General features: G+C 38.9%; 1 protein-coding gene across 2 annotated transcripts in view; it reads right to left on the bottom strand.

Annotated features, from left to right (window-relative positions):
- The window catches only part of LOC112048536 (ubiquitin carboxyl-terminal hydrolase 5), a 28552-nt gene extending 7378 nt beyond the window's left edge, over window positions 1–21174 (bottom strand). For both annotated transcript variants that reach the window (XM_024086103.2, XM_024086102.2), the window contains exons 1-14: window positions 20985–21174; window positions 15038–15163; window positions 12870–13055; window positions 11266–11372; window positions 10152–10317; window positions 9171–9338; window positions 8313–8474; window positions 7627–7730; window positions 7009–7189; window positions 6413–6624; window positions 5363–5485; window positions 4508–4622; window positions 3340–3453; window positions 1567–1717 (exon numbers count right to left, since the gene is read on the bottom strand). In XM_024086103.2, the coding sequence (XP_023941871.2) occupies window positions 1567–1717; window positions 3340–3453; window positions 4508–4622; window positions 5363–5485; window positions 6413–6624; window positions 7009–7189; window positions 7627–7730; window positions 8313–8474; window positions 9171–9338; window positions 10152–10317; window positions 11266–11372; window positions 12870–13055; window positions 15038–15163; window positions 20985–21170 (2101 nt within the window). In that variant the 5' untranslated portion in view covers window positions 21171–21174. The remainder of the gene's footprint in view (window positions 1–1566; window positions 1718–3339; window positions 3454–4507; window positions 4623–5362; window positions 5486–6412; window positions 6625–7008; window positions 7190–7626; window positions 7731–8312; window positions 8475–9170; window positions 9339–10151; window positions 10318–11265; window positions 11373–12869; window positions 13056–15037; window positions 15164–20984) is intronic.
- Between the last annotated feature and the right edge of the window lie 1122 nt (window positions 21175–22296).

Raw genomic sequence — 22296 nt, forward strand, 5'->3', positions numbered from 1 at the left:
CATTTGGCTAGCCTGGTGGACTAAGGCCTAACCCCTCTCATTCTGAGAGGAGACTCGTGCTCAGCAGTGAGCCGCATATGGGTTGTTAATGATGATAACGATGTTCTGTGATTTAAAATAATATGCAATTTCTGTTTATCGTTGCAGGTAGTGAAGATTGTCTCTTCATAAACATCCATACTCCGAATCCAAGTGTTTATGTTTCATTGCCAGTGGTCATCTTTATACACAGCGGATCATTCATGTTCGGAGGTGGAGCTCAATACGGTCCTGACCATTTGATGGACAGAGATATGGTCGTCGTGACATTCAACTATCGCTTGGGACCTTTAGGTATGTTTATTTTTATTTACCGAAAAATATTTATAATATTTTACCTGATGTTAAGAAACGGTGCAGCAAAGACTAACTCAGAATAGTCAAAAATCCGACGACTACCTACGGATCCGAGATTTGGTCGTTAACTATGGGCCTTATTAGAAGGCTCAAAGTCGCTTAGCGGGCGAAGGAGTGAGTGTTGCATTTGTCATAGATAAACGTATAAGTGAATGTGAGCTATTTAATTACATAATCTATTTGTGCATAAATAAAAAAGTGTGTGTCAGCTCCGATTCACGAATGGAGTTTACACTTTCAAATCGACTGTCTAGATAGTAAGCAGCAGTAAACCGAGTAGCAGTGGGCCGCGCACAGTGAAAGGTAGACAATAGACAATAGCTTTATTACTAAAAGTTACATGCTTATTTAATATACTTAATCCAAAAAATTAAATGCGTAAATCCAAATAATTAATGTGATGGAAGTTGCACTAGTATAAACCGTGTCGCAACTTCCATCGCTCTTCCCTCATTATAGATGATTACAACATTCAAAATTAACAATCTAAAATTAGAGAAAATAAAAATCTTAATAATAAAAAACTAGCTAAATATTAGTAAAAGGAAAAAACTAAATAAACAAATAATAATAACAACGACGAGCGAAGGAAATAAAATAAAATAAAATAAAATACAATAAAATACATGTTAGTTGAGTGTGCCTTAAGTGAGAAAGTGTATGTGGGTTGATGTGTGTGGGTGTAGCGTGTGTAGTGTGTGTTCGTGTGTGTGTGTGTGTGTGTGTGTATTCGTGTTTACGAATGTGTGATTAATGTGTGTTTGGTTTAGGCCGGTGCTATGGGCAGAGTAAAGATTTACTGTGCTATATTCAAGTGTATTCAAGGGTATTCAAGTGTAATTTATTTCAGTAAGTGGAGAGTTCCGAGTTAAATATATATTTAGATATATGAGTAGTGTATGTTTATTTTTCAACGGTAAGTAACTTTTCAGTATCTTCATATGACAGGTTTAATAAATACGGTATTAAAGTTTTTTTGCAATTCCTTTTATTTAGTGGGTAGACATTTAATACTGCGCGCATTTAAGACATTTAATAATAAAGGTGCGCAGAATAAGTTGGGCACAAAAACGTAACGCTGTCATTCGTTCATCGAACTTTACTGTCCATATTTTAGGGGGGGCTATATATGAAAAATCGATTCTTAAGGAGTAAAATGAGTAAACAAACCTGCTGGCTGCGCGCCTGGGGGCTCGAATTTGTTGGCAAAATCCCAGTCCGCCATGTGTTCCATTAGCCAGTTGGACGCCGCCTCCATGCCCGAGTTGTTGGTGTAGTATAAAGACTTCTTGCACGCTTCCACCGGGAATCCCATGTCCAACTGCGGAGATAAATGTATTTTGATAAACGGGGGTGAAATAGGGGTTGAAAGTTTGTATGGAAAGTGACATTTTTCAATAGGCTAGTTGACACTTTTTTAAATGGTCTTAAATAGTTCATTATCGTTCTACTACACTGAAAAAATTTTTTTTAAGACTTGATTAAAATTTTAGTTATTAAAAATATTAGTTAACAATTAGTTCGACGTTTAGTACATCAAGTGTGTTAGTGACGTCACAAAATGGACAGCGTTTTAGACGTTTGGAAAATTTGAAAAAATACGTATTTAAGTTAAGTTTTATAAGAAATCCTTACGTTTTATTAATTGATATCAACATATTTTGGACCCTTATTCCATGTACTATACGAAATTAATATTGTTTACTAGCGGACCCGGTCAAGCTTCGTTTTGACATAAGTGCACTTATTCTCTATCCCTACTCTACCCTTCTATACCTCTACCCCTACCCTACCCTACCGCTACCCTACCCTTACCCTACCCTACCCCTACCGCTTGACTCTTAAACGTTTGTATGGGAAATAGAAAAGGGCAGTTTTTAGTGTTTTCCCGGAAATTATTTGATTTTTTCTCACCTTTTAAACCTTCCCTATACCTCCACGAACATTTCAAGACCAAGATAAGATAAATCCGTTCTCGAGTTTTAGCGAGACTAACGAACATCAATTCATTTTTATATATATAGATATTAAATTTGATATGAGTTAACTACCCTATTTCATCATCATCGTTATCATATCTTTCATATATCATATATATATCATTAATATCATTTATCAACCCGACTATTATTCGGCTCACTGCTGAGCTCGAGTCTCCTCTCAGAACGAGTGGTTAGGGCAAATAGTTCACCAACGCTGGCCCAATACGGATTGGCAGATTTCACACACGCAGAGATTTAGAAATTTCTCTGGTATGCAGGTTTCCTCATGACGTTTTTCCTTCACCGTTTGAGACACGTGATATTTAATTACTTAAAATGCACACTACGGAAAAGTTGGAGGTGGAGGATGAACTCACACCCTACGGAACCGAAGGTAGAGGTTATATCCACTGGGCTATCACGGCTCATTATTTGAATAAATATTTTTATGTAATTAATAACATATTAGTTAAGTATGCAGTTCGGTTCCTACAAGTGGTCTCGTTAATCCTCAAGGTATTAAATATACCACTTATAGTTATGGGAAATACTCCCACCCTGTATATTGATTTTTTTTTTTTTTGTTTTTATTCTTTACAAGTTATCCCTTGACTACAATCTCACCTGATGGTAAGTGATGATGCAGTCTAAGATGGAAGCGGGCTAACTTGTTAGGAGGAGGATGAAAATCCACACCCCTTTCGGTTTCTACACGGCATCGTACCGGAACGCTAAATCTCTTGGCGGTACGTCTTTGCCGGTAGGGTGGTAACTAGCCACGGCCGAAGCCTCCCACCAGCCAGACCTGGACAAATTAAGAAAATCTCAATCTGCCCAGCCGGGGATTGAACCCAGGACCTCCGTTTTGTAAATCCACCGCGCATACCACTGCGCCACGGAGGCCGTCAAAGATTCAGAGTCTATGTAGTCTATCCAGTAATGATACAATGACACAACTTACTAGTTGTGACAGAAGCGCCTCGTTATAGACAGGCGGTGGAGTCTCCGGCGTCGCCTCGGGCAGAAGGGTCTCGTCGGGCTGCAGTCCTCGACCGCGCAGACAACTTAAATCTACCTTGAAATAACAAAAAAACAAAATTTTTACAATGAACCTTATTGCTAGACAATAGGCTAGTTGCTATGACAATGAGGATGATGACTAGGTCTGAATATATTGATTTTTATGATACATCCGGGTAAATAAAGTCAATGTTAACTTATTTATACGTAAAAAGCAAAGATTGCCTGGGTATTTGCAAAATAAATAATATTATAAAATGTCAAAATCTATTAAAAATCTTTTATCGTAATTAGATGAAAATTCATACAGTTTTAGTTTCCTTCATTAAATGTGACATTTTTCAATACATGAACTATAAACATAAACTCACAAATAACAAAGATATTAGTAATTTTGTTTGACCGCCCATACAAATCTAACGATCATTATGTACCTACGACGTCATTAAATCGTACCATTTTGTATGGGACGTTTTTCAGGGATCCGTGGCAGTGCCACAAATCTGACCCTTTAATTCCCTGTCGCTCCGAAAGTAATGATCGCAGATACCCTGTTACTTTTACAAAATTGCTTTACTATTAGCATACTATTAATTTATATACAATTTAAAAAACTGTTAAGTTTTTTAAATTGACTGTAAGGGGAAGCTCTCTCCATGGTTACAACGGCTTACCTATGATGAAACCGAAAATCTGTAGAATGTTATTAAATAAATTCTGATTTAGTTAAGACAACATAATAAACAGGAATATTACTGGATGCATTTCAGTTGCACTTACACACGAATACTCACACACACACACGCGAACACACGCACACAACTTTATTGTTATCCTTATTTCATATTTTGCATGTCAGAATTAAGTTAAAATTATTGTTATTGTTTTATAATTAATGATTATACTTTTAATAGTTCCCAGCCCAATCAGTAGGGTGAACTTGGTAAAACAACAAATTTTCATTTCATTTCACAATAGACCAACAGGAAGGGGGATCGAATCACCACCCTTCCGTGATGAGTCCAACCGTTGTAACCTTTGAGCTGTTGAGGTTTTTTAAGTATTGTTAATGATGATAGACTATTATAACGTGTAGAATAAAACCTTACCTCCCAAGGCATTTCAACGGCCACGTCGAGCTTGGCAGGGGTCCAGTCTTCTTTGATTGTGAATTTCTTTAGCTGAATCAACAAGTAGTCCGGAAACGTGGCCAAACGTGTTGTTCTGACATAAAAAATATATATTAAAAAAAAAAATCAGCCGCCTTATGAAATGACGTATTATTGTGATATTCGCAAGTCAAACAAACATACAAATCAAAAGTACTTGTAAAATATATAAATATAGTAAATAATTTTTAATCTTTTTCATTTTTATTATAGTAAAAAGCTATATACTATATTTATATATGTACAACGTACTCTCTATTGATCTGTTTAAAGGCTCAAATATAAGTTTTTTTTACACCACCTTCAAATCGATCAGTATATAGGAGATAGGATTTCAACTCTTCTTATTACTAACACTGCCAACTTCTCAACTCCAGGCTAAGTTATTTTTTTTTTGTTGCCCTGACCTGTGTACCCTGGACCTCATTGTAGTTAGTTGCTGAACCAGCTAACCACAGGGCCAATGAGGCAAGTTACTATACCCTCTGCATGTAATAGATTGTTAAATATAGGCTGATAACTCAGACTAATTACATAAGGACCTGCCTCACTAGAGGTTACTATTCTGTCAACGTACATGATCAACGATCTAATGCGATTACAAAAACTGTGTCTATAGAATCGTTATCGTGTTTGTCGCTTAGAGAGCTACGTAAAACACCTTGTAGTTTAGTATAAGATATATACCTAATCTAAGTTCGTTTTATTCAAATAACGACAGACAATTGGTTCGTGAATTTGGGTGTTATACTGGTCTTTATGCAATTAGTCTGAGGCTGATGTTGATCTACTAACTTGTGCGCGGTGACTTTCTTGTTGAGCGCCGAGCTGAAGAACTGCTCGACGAGGTCCTCCTTCATGAAGCTGTCGAGGCACGCCTGGAACGGGATGTGCGGCCGGACCGTATGCGACGCGTCTCTGCTCAACCACTTCGATATGGTTATTATTGGTCACAACTGAGTTTTCCTTCAGTTTTGATTTACTACTAGCGGACGCCCGCGACTTCGTCCGCGTGGAATTTAGTTTTTCACAAATCCCGTGGGAACCATGGATTATAGCCGTAATAGCCCAGTGGATATTATGAGCCGTGATAGCCCAGTGAATATGACCTCTGCCTCTGTTTTGATTGGCGAACTCCGCACTGGAAAGTGCAGAGGTGGTCGACCCCTCAACAACAAAAACATCAAATGGTTTGCAGGGAGCAACTGGATGGATCTATGTCCAGCAGTGCACATCCATCGGCTATTGACAATGTTGATTTTTTTTTATAATATACTGGTTATTACATAAATAAACTTAATTTTTTCTCTCCAAAGGATATGGCACACATCTTTACATACTTGCGGCGGTACGCTCAGAGATTGCGTTTCTGGTCGTGAAAAATGGGGCAAACATATTCAATTACAATTGTCTCGTTATTTTGTCTTATCGCTACAAAGACAAACAGTTGAAATAACCTTGAAACAGTGCAGTTCAACAAGTTACATCGCCCATTCGATTACGATCCGTCAGAAACGCAATCTCTGAGCGGCCGGACTTTAGCGCACGGCGCGCGACTCGCCGCACTGGATGCGGTCCTCCACCGCGACTGGAGGCAGGCTGCGGATAGTGAGCGGGGGTGGTGCTACTCACAGCCGCTGTCCGATGGCCTCGGCGTGCGCGCGGCGCGCCTCGTAGTCGCGCACCTGCGGCGCGTTGGTGGCTGCGCCCACGGGCACGGGCAGCGGCAGGTGGTGCTCGGCGCGGTGCGTGTAGCGCACGCCGCGCGACTCGCCGCACTGGATGCGGTCCTCCACCGCGACTGGAGGCAGGCTGCGGATAGTGAGCGGGGGTGGTGCTACTCACAGCCGCTGTCCGATGGCCTCGGCGTGCGCGCGGCGCGCCTCGTAGTCGCGCACCTGCGGCGCGTTGGTGGCCGCGCCCACGGGCACGGGCAGCGGCAGGTGGTGCTCGGCGCGGTGCGTGTAGCGCACGCCGCGCGACTCGCCGCACTGGATGCGGTCCTCCACCGCAAACTTCAGGCAGTCCGCCGGGTTCGCGCGGTGCCGGCTGTGGCGCTGCGCATACAGCGGACACATGCATTGTTTAACGGAACTTTACCACTAAGCTGTCATCGGCCGTAAAAGATTTTTTTCACAAATGTCACTCGACAGTGAATGATTAAAATCGATTACGGAAAATGCGTTTTCTACTCCCATTTCGTAATTTACTCAAAACAAATAAAATACCACAAAATATTGAAATAATAATACAAGTCGTCTGATAATGTACATCGTAATTTACATCTTTTTAAATAGTTCGACAATGAATTGTAGTCGCATAAAAATTTAAGGGATCAGTCACTATTTTAAAATTATTGCACTGATTTCGTTCAAAATCGATATCTAGGCATTGCATAAATAAAAACAGATTCTGCAAAGCAGGTAACGTGACCACTACACCTCAATGAGAGTGAGCAGATGCAGATAGAACTCGTGCGCGTCCTGCTGCCGCTTGGTGCTGAACTCGGCGTGTCCGCGCGCGACCACTCGCCGGTACATGTGCGCCGACACGCCCTGCTGCGCGCCCTCGCTCGACGGAAACGAATACCGCCCGGACACCAAACCCACGCCCAGTTTGGCCCTGGGACATAAACACTCATCATTATCAGCCCATTCTACGGTTCACTAGATAGGCCAGGCGCTGTGAGGTATTGAGTGTACATAACTGTTTACAATTTTTAACTCAGACCATTATTTAGAATAAAAATAGGACTGACTTCATAACAAATAAAACATTATTTATAAAATTAGAATTATAGTACATTGGTAAATTAATCCGTAATGTTTAAGAAAAATCAAATCTTTAAAATCTTAATTACAGTAAAAACTGATTCAAGATAGGAAAATTAGAAAAAAAAAAATACGAAAAAAAAATAACTTGGTCGCCCCAGGGATTTCTGGAAAACTATTCAAATTAGTTTTAGATAGTTAGGCGGTGTATCTACCATTTGAGTTTTATCCATTAAATATGCGACACCCTGTATATAGATTAAGCAGAGTATAAAGCAGTGATCTTACGTTTGCACGTCAAAGTCGTTGGCGGGGTCGTCGGGGAAGGTGGAGAATATTTCCGGCGCGCCCTCCACGTAGCGGCGCACGAAGTCCGGCATTCGGAACAAAACCTGAAAATATTTACTATCAGCAGACGCTTGTTTTACCAGCATAGTTCCCTTTTCCTTGGGCATACGGGGATAAAATATAGCATTTGAAACGCACAAAAAATCGTGGCTTTCTATAGGTAAAATGATTTAAAATCAATTCAGTATATCTTTAGACTTTACCCCCTAAAACTTTACAAAATTTACCTCTTTATAACATTAGTATAGATTTACTGTATAATCATTTCGTCCGAAATTCCTCAGTGCCTGAAGACAAAAGTCTTCGAAACGCGGCGGCATACAAATATCAATGATATTCCACAAGGTGCCGATGCGGCGCCGCACTCCGCGTGTGTACAGCGATGCGGCAAAACGTCTCCGGCGCGGCGCCGCATCGCACCGTGTGGCCTCTCCCTAACACTCCTGATGGTCCGAGCGGGCCTGCCGGGAGGCGTGTAGCGATGAATGAAAAACCCACGACTGACGCACCTCACTTTCCCACGCACGCACGCAAGTTTTCACACCCGCGCAGTCTTTCCCTTCGTCACCCGCATATAATGGGAGTGTCATCAACGAACTTGCCAGATATCCTATAGCCTATTGTACCTGTATAACACTGTTGATGTAGCAGGAGTTGCCGAGGTTATTCATCCCGGTCAAGGCGGGCCCGTGCAGCGGCCTCAGCTCGGTGCCGGACTCCTGCAGGGTGTTCCACTCCCCCGTGCGCCGGTTCAGCTCCAGCTCCAGCTCCACCATTGACTTGTCCGTCTGGAAGTACGATTCATATCTCCTCTCAGAATGAGAGGGGTTAGGCCAATAGTCCACCGCGCTGGCCCAATGCGGATTGGCAGACTTCAATGGGATTTCAGCGACGCCACCGGGGGTTTTTGGCGAGCGCATAAGCGTCGCTAGGTGGGGCCCGTAGGCAGATGCAGAAGAGATGGGCGAAACAACTCTTCCGAGTCTTTATGGGCGTTTCTTGTGAGACTCGGACCCTCTTAAAGGGGCTTTTCAGGATGGGACTTTTGGCCTGAGCGTATCATTTAAATAACATTGAAATACCTATACGTTCCTTCTCACCTTGATAGCGTTTTCGTCATGTATAATATTATGACCTGAGTTGATAATGGCTGACTATGGGCCTTATTAGAAGGCTCAAAGTCACTCAACGGGCGATGGAGCGAGCTATGCTTGGAGTTTATCTGCGTGATCGAATCAGGTATGAGGAGATCCGCAGACGAAGCAAAGTCACTGACATAGCTCAGCGAGTCGCGAAGCTGAAGTGGCAATGGGCGGGCCACATAGTTCGAAGAGCCGATGGACGTTGGGGTCCCAAGGTGCTGGAATGGCGAACCCGCAACGGAAAGCGCAGTGTTGGTCGACCCCCCACTAGGTGGACCGAGGATATCAAGCGGGTTGTTGTCGGTTGATAAGGAGTTGATAACAAACTGTCCACATATCTACCTTCTCCAACTGCTTCACATTGATGCCAAAGTGCTGGAGATGGTCTGCGAGGTAGGGGTCCTCCACCATGTCGTCCTCGGCGTACGAGTACACGTCGCCCTTGCCTTCCGCCGTGATGGTACCCAACTTGACCGCCAGCGGGTAGCCAGTGTTGCGGTAATGTTCCACCTGAGGGCGAAGCAACAGCAAATTAATCGTCATCCCAATAAAATAGGATAGTTGACTCATATCAAATTTAATATAAACAAAATGAATTTTGTATATTATATGAGGTAGGAGTCCAAAATATAACGATATTAAACCAATAAAAGTTAAAAATTTCATAGAAAACTCATTTTAAAAATCATGTATTTTTCGTCGAGTGAGTTATTTGATCGGTTAGCAAAATCTACATAAATTATTGCGATAATATTAAAATCAGGTTTTCATGTAATTAGGATTTAATTATTTACTGTTTAAATAAATAAGACTGTGAAATATTGATAACGGGACTCTCGTCCACGTCGTCACATCACGTCAAAATGGCGCGTAGCCGACACGCTTAACAGGGTGGGGGCACCCTGCCCCCACACTCTAGTCTAGCACTCTAGTTTAGCAGTTCAGTTGTAATCGCTTCTTTGAAATAGATAGTCGTCTTCCATTTGTTAAGAATAGTGAAATAGTGATAGAGATGTAGAAGTTAAGTAGTGGGTCAGTGAATGTAGTGAGTGAGTTATCATCCGGTCCGGTTAGTATTCCATTGTTGGAAGAGCCAACATAAGCGGAGAAGGGGAGCGTTAACATGTTGTAAAGCGGCCTCTCAACCCTACTGCAATCGGTTGCAAGTCCGAGATCCGCTGGTGGCTGACTCCTTGGTTTACATGTGATAGTATCAGCGTTGTACGCTTACTCTGCACGGATCCGCACGCCGTTGTCCAGCTGCTTCAGCTCTACCGCGTGCCTGTAGTATCCACTAAAGCTGTGGACGGTCTCCATACTCACAGCGTGGTCGTTCCCCCCGGAGCCGTCGAAGAACTTCCTGCCGCACAGCACGGCGCCGTCCGTGAGGTTGAGCCACAGGTTGGTCGTGAGGTCGCAGTGCGCGCACTTCCAGCCCGACGGCGGGATGCGCACGCCGTTGTCCAGTTGTTTCAGCTCTACCGCGTGCCTGTAGTATTTAATTTTTAACATTGTTAAATATCTATATATATAAAAATGAATTGCTGTTCGTTAGTCTCGCTAAAACTCGAGAACTGCTGAACGGATTTATCTTATCTTGGTCTTGAAATGTTCGTGGAGGTAAAGGGAAGGTTTTAAAGGTAAGAAAAATTAGTATAATTGCCGGGAAAACCATAAAAACAACCCTTTTCTATTTCCCATACAAACGTTTAAGAGTCAAGCGGTAGGGGTAGGGTAGGGGTAGAGGTATAGAAGGGTAGAGTAGGGATAGAGAATAAGTGCACTTATGTCAAAACGAAGCTTGACCGGGTCCGCTAGTAATTAATAAAATACGAAAAAACACAAAACACAATTTTATCATGGACATGGTTCCAGCGGAATTTCTGTGAAAACGACAATTTGACGCGAAACGCATCGCTTGGGTTCTGTAAATCCCTTGGTCAATTTTGTTTTTCTTAAGCCAATATAAAACCTTATTAGTTATACTAGCTACATTATACAGGATGCTCGAGAGTATTTCCCATAACTCTAGGGTTACATTCTCTAAGGAATGTTAATTAAAAATGTCTAAGAAATGTTCTAAAATGAATAGTTTCGGAATAAAAAGCATTTATTTTATAAATAGATCTTAAATTGTGTCCTTTATATCGCATCCTTATATTATGACCTAGCAAAACTTATTCATTGATAAATATCATGAAGTAGCTTACTGGTGAAGAGCGGAGTGCCAGTTGCAATTCCTTGTCGAAATCGACAGTCTTACCACTACGATCACGTATTTTAAATTGCAAGGATAGATAAAGGCATGTTTTACTTAGATAACCGGAACTATTTATTATACTTTGTATGAAAATATTAAAAAGTTTTTTTTTAATTAACACTAAATTAGTTATACTCCCAAGCACCCTGTATATTAATTCGCCATTGTTATATTTACACAGATACTTCTCGTTTCTCTCCATCCCAAGTGCCTTGTAATGCTTCCAGTTCAGCTATTTTGAATGGCGATTCTGCGTCTAACACTCCTTGCACAGACTTCTTAACCTGAAAGAGACGAATAATATTAATTACTAAAATTAAATCGTAAATAACTTATGTACATAAAATTAATTATCTGTTAGTTTATAAAGGTAAAAAAATCATGAATGGCTTGATGTGTTTGAATAACTCTGTTTTCTTTTCGTTCACATATTCACATACTGTTAAATTATAAGAAGCGACACTTGTATGTGGCGCAACTGAAAATTTTTACTTCAATGTGATTGTTTGTTTTAATATTAATTTATGTTTCAAGATGAATATATGTAGATTGTAAAACTTGGGCACGACGAATAATGACTCACTGTAATACAGTTTTATACTAGTACAGGAGATGTTGTAATTTGTACCTTCACACATCTTTATATTGCAATAAAAAATGTACTTACTACCTATTTAGCTACGTATATAAAAGGAAGTCTGAAGGTGGCGCCAGTGATAGAAAAACTGAGGAGTAGAAGGTTAGCTTGGTATGGACTTGTAATGCGTAGAGAGGAAAGTCATATTACTAGAAAAATGTTGAATGTGCAAGTGGAAGGTCAGAAGAGGAGAGGAAGGCCAAAGAAGAGATGGTTGGATTGTGTGAAAGAGGACATGTGTGTAAAAGGAGTGGATGCTGAGTTGACGAGTAATAGAGAGGAATGGAAAAGATTGACATATTTTTCCGACCCCACTTAAGTGGGATAAGGGTAAGGAGATGATGACTGTTAAATATAATTTGTATATGTAATTTGTACATGTAAACATTCTTTATTAATAGTAAATATTTAGCTTAAGGTACATATTATTAACACTTTTGTACAATAAATAAATACATGATATTACGCAAAACATAAAAACTGGCCAAGTTCGTGTCAGGCCACGCGCAGTGTAGGGTTCCGTAGCTTAAGTTAGCACATTAATCCCTTGTGTAATGCACAAAAATACTGATACCGATACCCCACACCATGGGAAAGATGATAAAAAATTCATCCTCACATTGCATGTAGAGAAGGAACCCAAAAGTGTTTTTTGTTTTATTTTCTATTTACCACTTTATAGACCTAATTAATATATATCAAATTTCAGCTTTCTAATTATAACAGACTCTGAGTAATGAACTTTATCTTTTTAATTAACAACAGAATTAGTATGCAATTTTCGAGTTCTTTAAATAGCAATTGCTGCTTAGCTGTTTTAGTTTTCCTTGTAATTTTATTATATATCCTTCTCCTGCTTTTACAAAAATTACGAGCTAATTTTTGTTAGAGTCAAGTGTCCCCATCCTCTACCGGCTTAATGGATGTTTATGGATACGTGAAAAATTCACGAGAGCCTAATATTTTACAAACGGATCCCTAAATCCCGAGAAACAGTGGTAGAAGACCCCTCATGTCTTTCAAAGACCTATCCAACGATACCCCACACAAGAAAGAATAGTAAATTAATTGAGATTTCGAAGGGTATTCCAAACCCGTCGTTTTTATGCGAATAGAAGAAAATAATAGGTATTTCTTAACTTACCACTTCAGGTAATGTGTCATTAGGCCATGGGAAGGTATGAAAGCCTGGCAACACTACCACATTGTAATGGTCGGTGTATGTGAACTTTGGCTTGCCACAGTCGGGATCGAACCCACCCTCGACACCGATCGCGAGCCGCGTGATCTTCTTCTCTGGTCCGTCGCCCGTTTGCTCCGGTTCCGGTATCTACGAGTAAAAGTTATATTAATTAACTAGCGGACGCCCGCGACTTCGTCCGCTTGAAAGTCGTTGTAAACTTTCAACTACCTCTACCCTAACCTACCTCTAACCTTACCCCTACCCTATCCCAACCCTGTCCCTACCCCACCCCTACCTTACCCCTACCCTACTCTACCCCTGCCCTACCCCTACCCTACCCCTACCCCTACCCTACCCTACCCTACCCCAACCCTACTCATTAAGGCTGCACTTCTTTATTTATTCCTCCCACCGCGAGTCGCGTCGAGCGCGGCAACCGTTACACAAAAATAATCCTTACAGCATGAATTAGTATTTACGCGCGATGGCTTAGCGTATTTCATTTATAACTTTGGTGTTTCTTTACCGATTTTTATGATTCTTTTTTTATTGAATAGGTAATAATGATGTTATTAGGGATGACTGATGAGTGTTATAAACATAATAGTAGACAAATATAATTAGAAAGCTCCGAACTGCTAAGCTATCGGGAGTTACACGTGTTATTGTGAGGCAACCATAAAAGATAGACATATATATGCTGTTGTGTTTTTATAGATAATTTTAAGGAGAACATTTTCTTCATACATGATTTCTATGTAGCTTTAACGATTAAGGCTGTACACGCGACGGAATCTTAAAAAATTGAGTAACTTCTCCCGTTTTCTCAACATTTCTCTTCACTGCTCTGCTCCTATTGATGTTAGCGTAATGAAAAGTATACTATAACCTGCCCAGGAGTATGTTAAATAATTGTACCAAGTTTCGTTAAAATCCGTCCAGTAGTTTTTGTTTCTATAAAGAACATACAGACAGACAGACAGACAGACAGACAGACAGACAAAAATTTTACTGATTGCATTTTTGGCATCAGTATCGATCACTAATCACCCCCTGATAGTTATTTTGGAAATATATTTCATGTACAGAATTGACCTCTCTACAGATTTATTATAAGTATAGATATAGATTATGGACGCAACTTTCAACACCTATTTTATTTACATTTTCGCATGTTTTTAACCGACTTCAAAAAAAGGAGGGGGTTCTCAATAATTCAACGCGTATGTTTGTTTCCTCATGACTTCGTCATTTATTAACTAATTGAGAAAATTCTTTTTTCGTTTGAATTGATCCCAATTGATCAATCAAACTTCCGGATTGGTCCCAATTGATTTTTATGAAAATAGGTTAAGTAATTTTGTTTTAAAATGAAAATAAGTAAAATACGTCTTTGATCAAAGTTATTTTAATTGTTTTGATAAAAAGATTTTATATATAATAAATATTCACTACTCATTTGCCAAAAATATAACTTAAAACATGAACAATTTGTATAAAAAAAACTTCAACCCCTTTAGAGGTAAAATTTTACTGCACACAGACAAACTTGACGTTTCTATAGCGCTTGCACTTTATGTACTCATTTACACATCTATATCTATACTATTATATAAAGCTTAAGAGTTTGTTTGTTTGTTTGCTTGAACGCGCTAATTTCAGGAACTACTGGTTCGATTTGAAAAATTCTTTCACTGTTATCCCCGTTTTCGAACGGGAACGGTAACCACGCGGGTAAAACCGGGCGGCGTCATGTACTATAAAGAGGAAAGATTTGATTATTTGTTTGTTGTACTAGTGCCAGTAGCGAAGGATGTAATTTAGATGAAGGTAAGCCGTCCCAAAGAAAACGAAATTCATACAGCGTGATACAAACTCCGGTTTCTCTAGATACAGTACAACAATGAATATGCATGGATTTTTAAAGGTAACCCGGCGGAAATTAGCTTGCATGCACTCTTCGCCGCTGCTACCTATGGTATAGAATCTATGGAGTGTGTACAATGGTGAATTTAGTAGAGTCAATGTATTCAGGCCCTAAATCGAAAAAACTATCAGTTTTTATAAAATAACGAAGGTCGGGCCACTTCAGGTTCTTACTCTTAGACCATGAGAGATGTCCAACTTACAGGTTTCTTCTCTCTGTGTATGTGTAGAAAAACCGCGTTGCCAGTCTTTTGAAAATACTGTTCGACGTAATTCCGACCGAAGCCGAGGAACGATGTCAGTGACACGTACAAACCGGTCGCAGATTCCTGTAATTATAAACATTTATATAATAATACCTATTAATATAATATAATAAGAGACGAGATAGCCTAGTGGATATAACCTTTGCCTTCGATTCGGAGGGGCATGCACCTCCAACTTTTCGATTATATGCATTTTAAGAAATTAAATATCACGTGTGTCGGGCGGTGAAGGAAAAACATCGTGCGGGAACCAGCATACTTGAGAAATTTTAATTTTCTATGTGTCTGATGTTTGCCAATCTGCATATGGCTAGCATGGTGGACTAAGGCCTAACCCCACGCATTCTGAGAGGAGACTCGTGCGCAACAGTGAGCCAAATATGGGTTGTAAATGATGATGATGAGAAAATAGATATTGTAGATCAATTTGGTCATTACGGCCTGTTTTGTTATTCATAGGCGTGATTTTTTTTAAACATACACGTGAAAAGTTTAAATGTAATTGGAAACTTTACAAGCCCCTATAATTTGCATACCGATAAAGGTATCTACTTGTGCGGAAGTCTGCGAAATCATGGGGGCTCACCACCACAGTTGTGACAAAGTTTGGTACGCCCGCGCGCGTTTCAACAATGTTTAATAACGTCGATTTTTATTTAGGCGTGTTCCTAATATTATGTGGGTTTGGTATTAGTTTGCTGAATTTGAATAACATCGTGAAAGGCAGTAAAACATCGTACATCTTGCTATCGGAGAATTTGCTTCTCGCGTGTATTGGAATCACTTTTATATGTCGCGCGATTTACTTCCTAGATACCGTTAATATTAACATGGCTGACATGGAACTAAAGATGGCTGGATTCAAGTCCGACGAGGATGCTTTACATTGTGGATTCTCAACTCTATTCTTGAGCTTCGGACCATTTGTTGTTACACTGGTTAACAGTTTTCTGGGACTCGTAATAGATAATTACATACATTATCGAATGCTACAGGATATTAAGAGAAAAGAAACAGAAGACACTGTGCACGAATTTGGAGAAAGTTCCAGAAGCTTGAAGGACATTAAGTTGGATAAGCTTAGCGTGTTTTGGAAGAGATACTTCTCATATTTAACTATTATAATTCAATGGATTGTTCCAATAATGGTTGCCCTATTCATGTATCCGATGGAAATTAAAGAGATGTCAGTGCATGAAGTGAGAAACATAGACGATTCTTGTATGGCTGCCTTAAATTTGAGGGGAAGTTGTGATATCTATTATAACAATTTTACCTATCTTGATAATATTACAGTTGAACTACGTAAAAATTTATTGTCCCCAGCAAATTATTTAGAAGCCATTGGAAACACACAGCACCAAGATAATGCGTCAACAGAAATAGATTCAGTTTTGAGCAACATTTTTAATATTGTAAAAAATTTCAACAATCAAACTGATTTTCATTATACAAATTTGACTAAATCTCTGCGTCAACCTAAAATTTACGATGAATGTATGAAAATGTGTTTCACTGACAACAAAAACATGTTAGTTTATATGTTTGTGTTAGCTATTGTCAGTTATTTTGTCCCCATAACAATTTCTACTGTAGTTCTGACCAAAATACATGTCATGGATATCAAAAAACCTAGTGCTAAAACATATGTCACAAGAGAGTTGCTCTACAATGTACTGTTTTGGACTCCTGTCATGTTTGATACATTTTTATCATTAATTATGTGTTCTTTCACAATGCATGGTATGAGGACTTCTTTATTAAATGTTGTTGCCAATGTATATCAAGCTATTAGGAATTTCATGCAAACAAGGTATTACAAAGAAAATGCAGTTATCCCTGTATAGTTGTTCCAATATTTTTTCATATTATAGTACTTTTATTTTAGACATATGAAATCAAATACATTATGATATTAAATTAACATTTGTTTTTTTTTCATTTTCTACAATTTGTATTTAGGCAATAATTGTAATTTGTATTTACTACATACTATTATAGCCATGATAGCCCAGTGGATATGACTTCTGCCTTCGATTCCGGAGGGTGCGAATTTCTTTTCTTTTCTTCGAATCTGGTCTGGGGCATGCACCTCCAACTTTTCAGTTGTGTGCTTTTAAGAAATTAAATCTTATGTGTCTCAAACGGTGAAACACAAACAAGGTTTTTAAAATTTAAAATATTTATTGGTCTGGACTAATCTCTGGAACAGCTAAACACTTTCTTTGACTGGTACATCGAGGAAGTTTATTGAACAACATATAGGCTGCCTTTTATTTAGAAAAGAAATCCATGGTTTCTGTGGGATTTGTACAAAAATTTATGTTACAGGGATGAAGACTTCTATAATAATAATAATAATAATAATAAGCTTTATTTTCCCATTTAACTTAACAATACTTAACAATATCTTAAAACTATTCTAACTAATCTATATATTTATCTAAATAGTTAATTTATGTACTAGTTAATAATGGGCCCCTTCGGGTATAAGCCTCCTCCATCTTTTTCCAATTGTCCCTTTCTTTTGTGAGTTCCATCCAACCTTGGCCAGCCACTGCGGTAATGTCATCTACCCACCTTCCTATAGGCCTTCCTACCTTCCTTTTACCAAGTGGACCTTTCCAGTAGGTAATTTTCTTAGTCCACCGTTTGTCCTTTAGCCTGCCAAGGTGGCCTGCCCATCTCCACTTAAGTCTTTGTGCATGGTCCAGAGCATCTGTGAGATTAGTTTTTTTCCTAATAATCATACTGTTTATTTTGTCAGCTTTTTTTAGTTTCAAGATGCTCCTTTCCATTGCACGTTGTGTGGTGATGAGTTTATGCCTCGAACTTGTGTTGTAGACCCATGTTTGGCAGGCGTAGGTTAGGCAAGGTAGAATGAAGAATGAAGACTTCTGCTTGTATAAAATAAATATCACTTATTTTTTTTAATACTAGCGGACGCCCGCGACTTCGTCTGCGTGAAACCCAACTACTACGCCTACCCCTATCCTACTACCCCTATGATAGGGGCCATGCGACGGCGACGGAAGCTTAAAAAATGAAGTAACTTCTCCCGTTTTCTCAACATTTCCCTTCACTGCTCTGCTCCTATTGACGGTAGTGTAATGTAAAGTACACTTTAACCTGCCCAGGAGTATGAAGAATAATTGTGCCAAGTTTCGTTAAAATCCGTCGAGTAGTTTTTGTTTCTATAAAGAACATACAGACAGACAGACAGACAGACAAAAATTTTACTGATTGCATTTTTGGCATCAGTATCGACCACTAATCATCCCCTGATAGTTATTTTGGAAATATATTTCATGTACAGAATTGACCTCTCTAAAGATTTATTATAAGTACTAGCGGACGCCCGCGACTTCGTCCGCGTAAAAATTGATGTAAACTTCTCTACCTCTACCTTACCCTGCTCGTAAACCTACCCAACCCTACCCTACCCTATCCCTACCTTACTCCTACCCTACCGCTAACGCTAACCCTACCCTCCCCCCACCTTACCCCTACCCTAACCCTACCCGTAACCTATCCATACCCTATCCTACCCTACCCCTAATCTACCCCTACCCTACCCCTACCTTACCCCTACCCTAACCCTACCCTACCCGTACCCTACCCTTACCCTACCCCTATCCTACTCCTCCCCTACCCTATACGCCCTCCGCTATCCTTCCGCTACCTCTACCTTGCCCCTACCTTACACTACCCCTACCTTATCCGTACCCTACCCTACACTTTCCCTAAATTACCCCTATCCTACCTCTATCCTACCCCTTCCCTACCCCTATCCTATCCCTACCCTCAGCAAAATTGGTCTATAATTTCCCAAGCGACTTCTATGCTAATACTATAAAGAGGTAAAGTTTGTGTGGTTGTCGGGGGTAATCTCTGGATCTACTGGACCGATTTGGAAAATTCTTTTACCAATAGAAAGCTACATTATTTGCGAGTGTCATAGGCTATGTTTGGTCCTCATATTCACACGAGAACGGGAACCACGTAATTGAAACCGCGGGGCGTCATATAGCGGCATTTCTGCGACTTTTAGAAATTTTGTATTATCTCCGAAACTATATAACTAATTAACATACTGTAAAGGGCAAATCTTATCTCTATAATATCCTTGTGATTATTAAATAATTTATTTTGATAAGGATTTAAGTTTAGTTGTGTTGTAAAATTTAAATAATTAATTAAAGTACTAAAGGTACTATATCTGCTAAAATATAAAAGATAGATGTATGGTGTCGCGGACTTTTTTGTAGAACTTTTAAAGGTTCAAAAAGCCTCCATACATTTATTTCAGTTATACGCAATGGTTGAGGCAGCGCATGCGAATAAGTAAGTTTTTCGGTCTGACCTGTAAGAGAAAACCCGCGATATCTCAGTAGTTATATATGATAGAAATATAAAATATAGCCTATAGCACTCCCCGATAACGTAGCATTCTACTGGTGAAAGAATTTTTAAAATCGGTCCAGTAGTTCCGAAGATTACCCCATTTCAAAAAATTGTTACAAACTTACAAACTTTACCTCTTTATAATATTAGTATAGATAGATTATTGTAAGGTGACAGTTTTAAGTAAATTAGTTAGCTTCAAACTAAAGCACCACAACCTCAACTAATTGTTTTTGTTATCATTATTTATTTTTCTTTTCTTTTTCTATCAGAGATGGATCTCTGATAGACACAATAAAGCCATATTTCAATCAAATTAATGTGTTAGTAAATACATAAAGTGTCTGACATGACACATTTATGAAAAGTCTTTAAGATCCCAGAGAATATTTTGAGATCTAGACTGGACATATTTCTCTTTCCAAACAAATTATCACTATATACGCATGATAAGGATAATAAAAATTTCAATCAGCCTTCCTACCACTCACCTGAGAAATAAGGCTATGTCCAAATTAGGCATCCATGTTTTGCATAATTTAATAACTGTTTGACTAGTATTATTGTAAAATATTTGCTTATACAATAAATGAAATTAAAAGTTTCTTCATGGCCTCAAAGGCTCAGTGGAATGTGCAGTGGATTTACAAGATAGAGAGTCTGGATTTAGTCCCCAGTTGGGCCAATTGAGATATCCTTGGGAGGCTTCAGCCGTAGCGTAGGAAACAAAAGGGGCGTGGATTTTCACCCTCCTCCTAACAAGCCCTCTTCCATCTTAGATTGCATCACCACTTACCATCAGGTGAGATTGTAGTCAAGGGATGACTTGTAAATAATAAAAAAAAATTACAAAGTACTTGTAGAGCTTATTGTCGTGTGGGAAACAAACATCTCAAAAGACCACAAAACACTCAATAAATATTATGACCTAACAAATTAACTTAACTAAAAATGGTGTATGTTACATTATAACCAGACCAGTTAGAAGTATGTGCGAGAGGTATGCTAGATTTATCTAGCTGTAAGACCTTGGAGTAACTAATCTGCAGCAAGTTGTATATTAGAATGGGTATCCTAAGCTATCAAACTTAGGAGGGCAGGGAGAACAACTTGAGCAGTGAAGGTAAGTGTTTATGTTCATCTTAATAGGAGCCTATCAAACCTATCAGTGTTACAAGACCCGGCATCTACTTGGTCTTCTCTCTGGCACACGATGAACCCGGCACTCACATGATGAATTCATGAAATACCAAGATATTTGTCACTTTATTAAAGTTTGATTTAAAAAAAAGTATGATGAGTATGAAAGTAAGATGTACTTTGAAGTATGTACTCAATCTAAGTTCATAAAAAGACATAGGTATTAAAAGCCTATATTTCAACAAGCATAATTAAATCTGCAAGTCAGTACAACATAAGCCTGTTCTCTAACGAAGAGATTGAAAAAATAAAATTAGGTTATTACCAAAATGCAACTCACCGGATTGTCAAAGGAATAAACACACTCATCCTTGTAAATCAGCTGCTGGGGCGCTGGTATTTTAATTTTAGACAAATGCGGTGTCATAATATCTAACGATGCCATTTCTGTGATGATTGTATTATTTTTATTTAAATAATATTTCTGTCTAAAATTTAAAAACTTCAATTCATTAGGCAAAACCATAGACTAATTCAGTGTTACCAACTCTCCAAAATATTTATCCCTAAAGTTTGTGTCAAAAACCCCTAAAATCGCCTTAATTATTGAGTTGTCCCCCTAAAAAATATAAATTCATAATAATTTAGAAATAATATGCTGTAATATGTTTCAAAAGTCTATATTTAATACAGACAAAATATTACGTCTCTATCTGAAGATTCAGATTTTTTGAAATCATACATGTTGACAATGAATAAATTTAACAATTTTTTTTATTTGATAAAAATTGTCGCCAGTTGCCTCAGAGTGGTTGTAGAATGACGTATTATATGTCGTTATAAGTCGCTAGGTGAAGAAAGAAATTAAAATTATCATCAATTTAAAAATATTAAAGAGTCAAAAAATCCCTGAAAATACCCCTAAAAATTTCAGACCCCTAAAAAAATCCCATTTCACTTATTTGCCCCCTAAATCTGGGGGGAAAACCCCTAAGTTGGGAACCCTGGACTAATTAGTTAGTTCTTCTTCTTGTCCTTTTAATTCTTTTTAATTTTAACTTTGTTTTCTCCGGTAGAGAAAAGGCAAAGGCAATAAACTACTTTACTCTGCGCTATGGGCAAAGGCATTCTTAGACTAATTACATTTGGACTTGTATATCACTTGGTGTGAATAAGTGTTGGTTCCTTTATAACTATTGTCTGAGGCGTTTTATGGCGGGAAATTTAAGAGAATTAGCGCGATACTTATCAAATTAAATCTTTCTTTGATACACCCTTACTTATACATATAAAAATAAAATATCGGCTTAGTGCGTGTCGGGCCACGCGCAGTGTAGGGTTCCGTAGATTGTTTTGCACTTTGATCCTTAATGTGATGCACAAAAATATCACGATACCCCACACCATGGGATAGACGATAAAAAATTCATCCCGAAAAAATCCATGATTCCCTCGGGATTTGTGAAAAACTGAATTCTGACTAAGTCGCGGGCGTCCGCTAGTAAATTATTTGACATAATCTTTTTGAATGTGACCAATTATTTTCGTCACAGTCATAATATTCCTGTTACCCTCCAACTCTATGGAAAACACTGTTAGGAATGGTTACGACTATAATATAGTGGGTGGGATCGAATCACGACCTCCCAGTG

Source organism: Bicyclus anynana, chromosome 14, assembly GCF_947172395.1.
Source record: "Bicyclus anynana chromosome 14, ilBicAnyn1.1, whole genome shotgun sequence".
Classification (NCBI taxonomy): domain Eukaryota; kingdom Metazoa; phylum Arthropoda; class Insecta; order Lepidoptera; family Nymphalidae; genus Bicyclus; species Bicyclus anynana.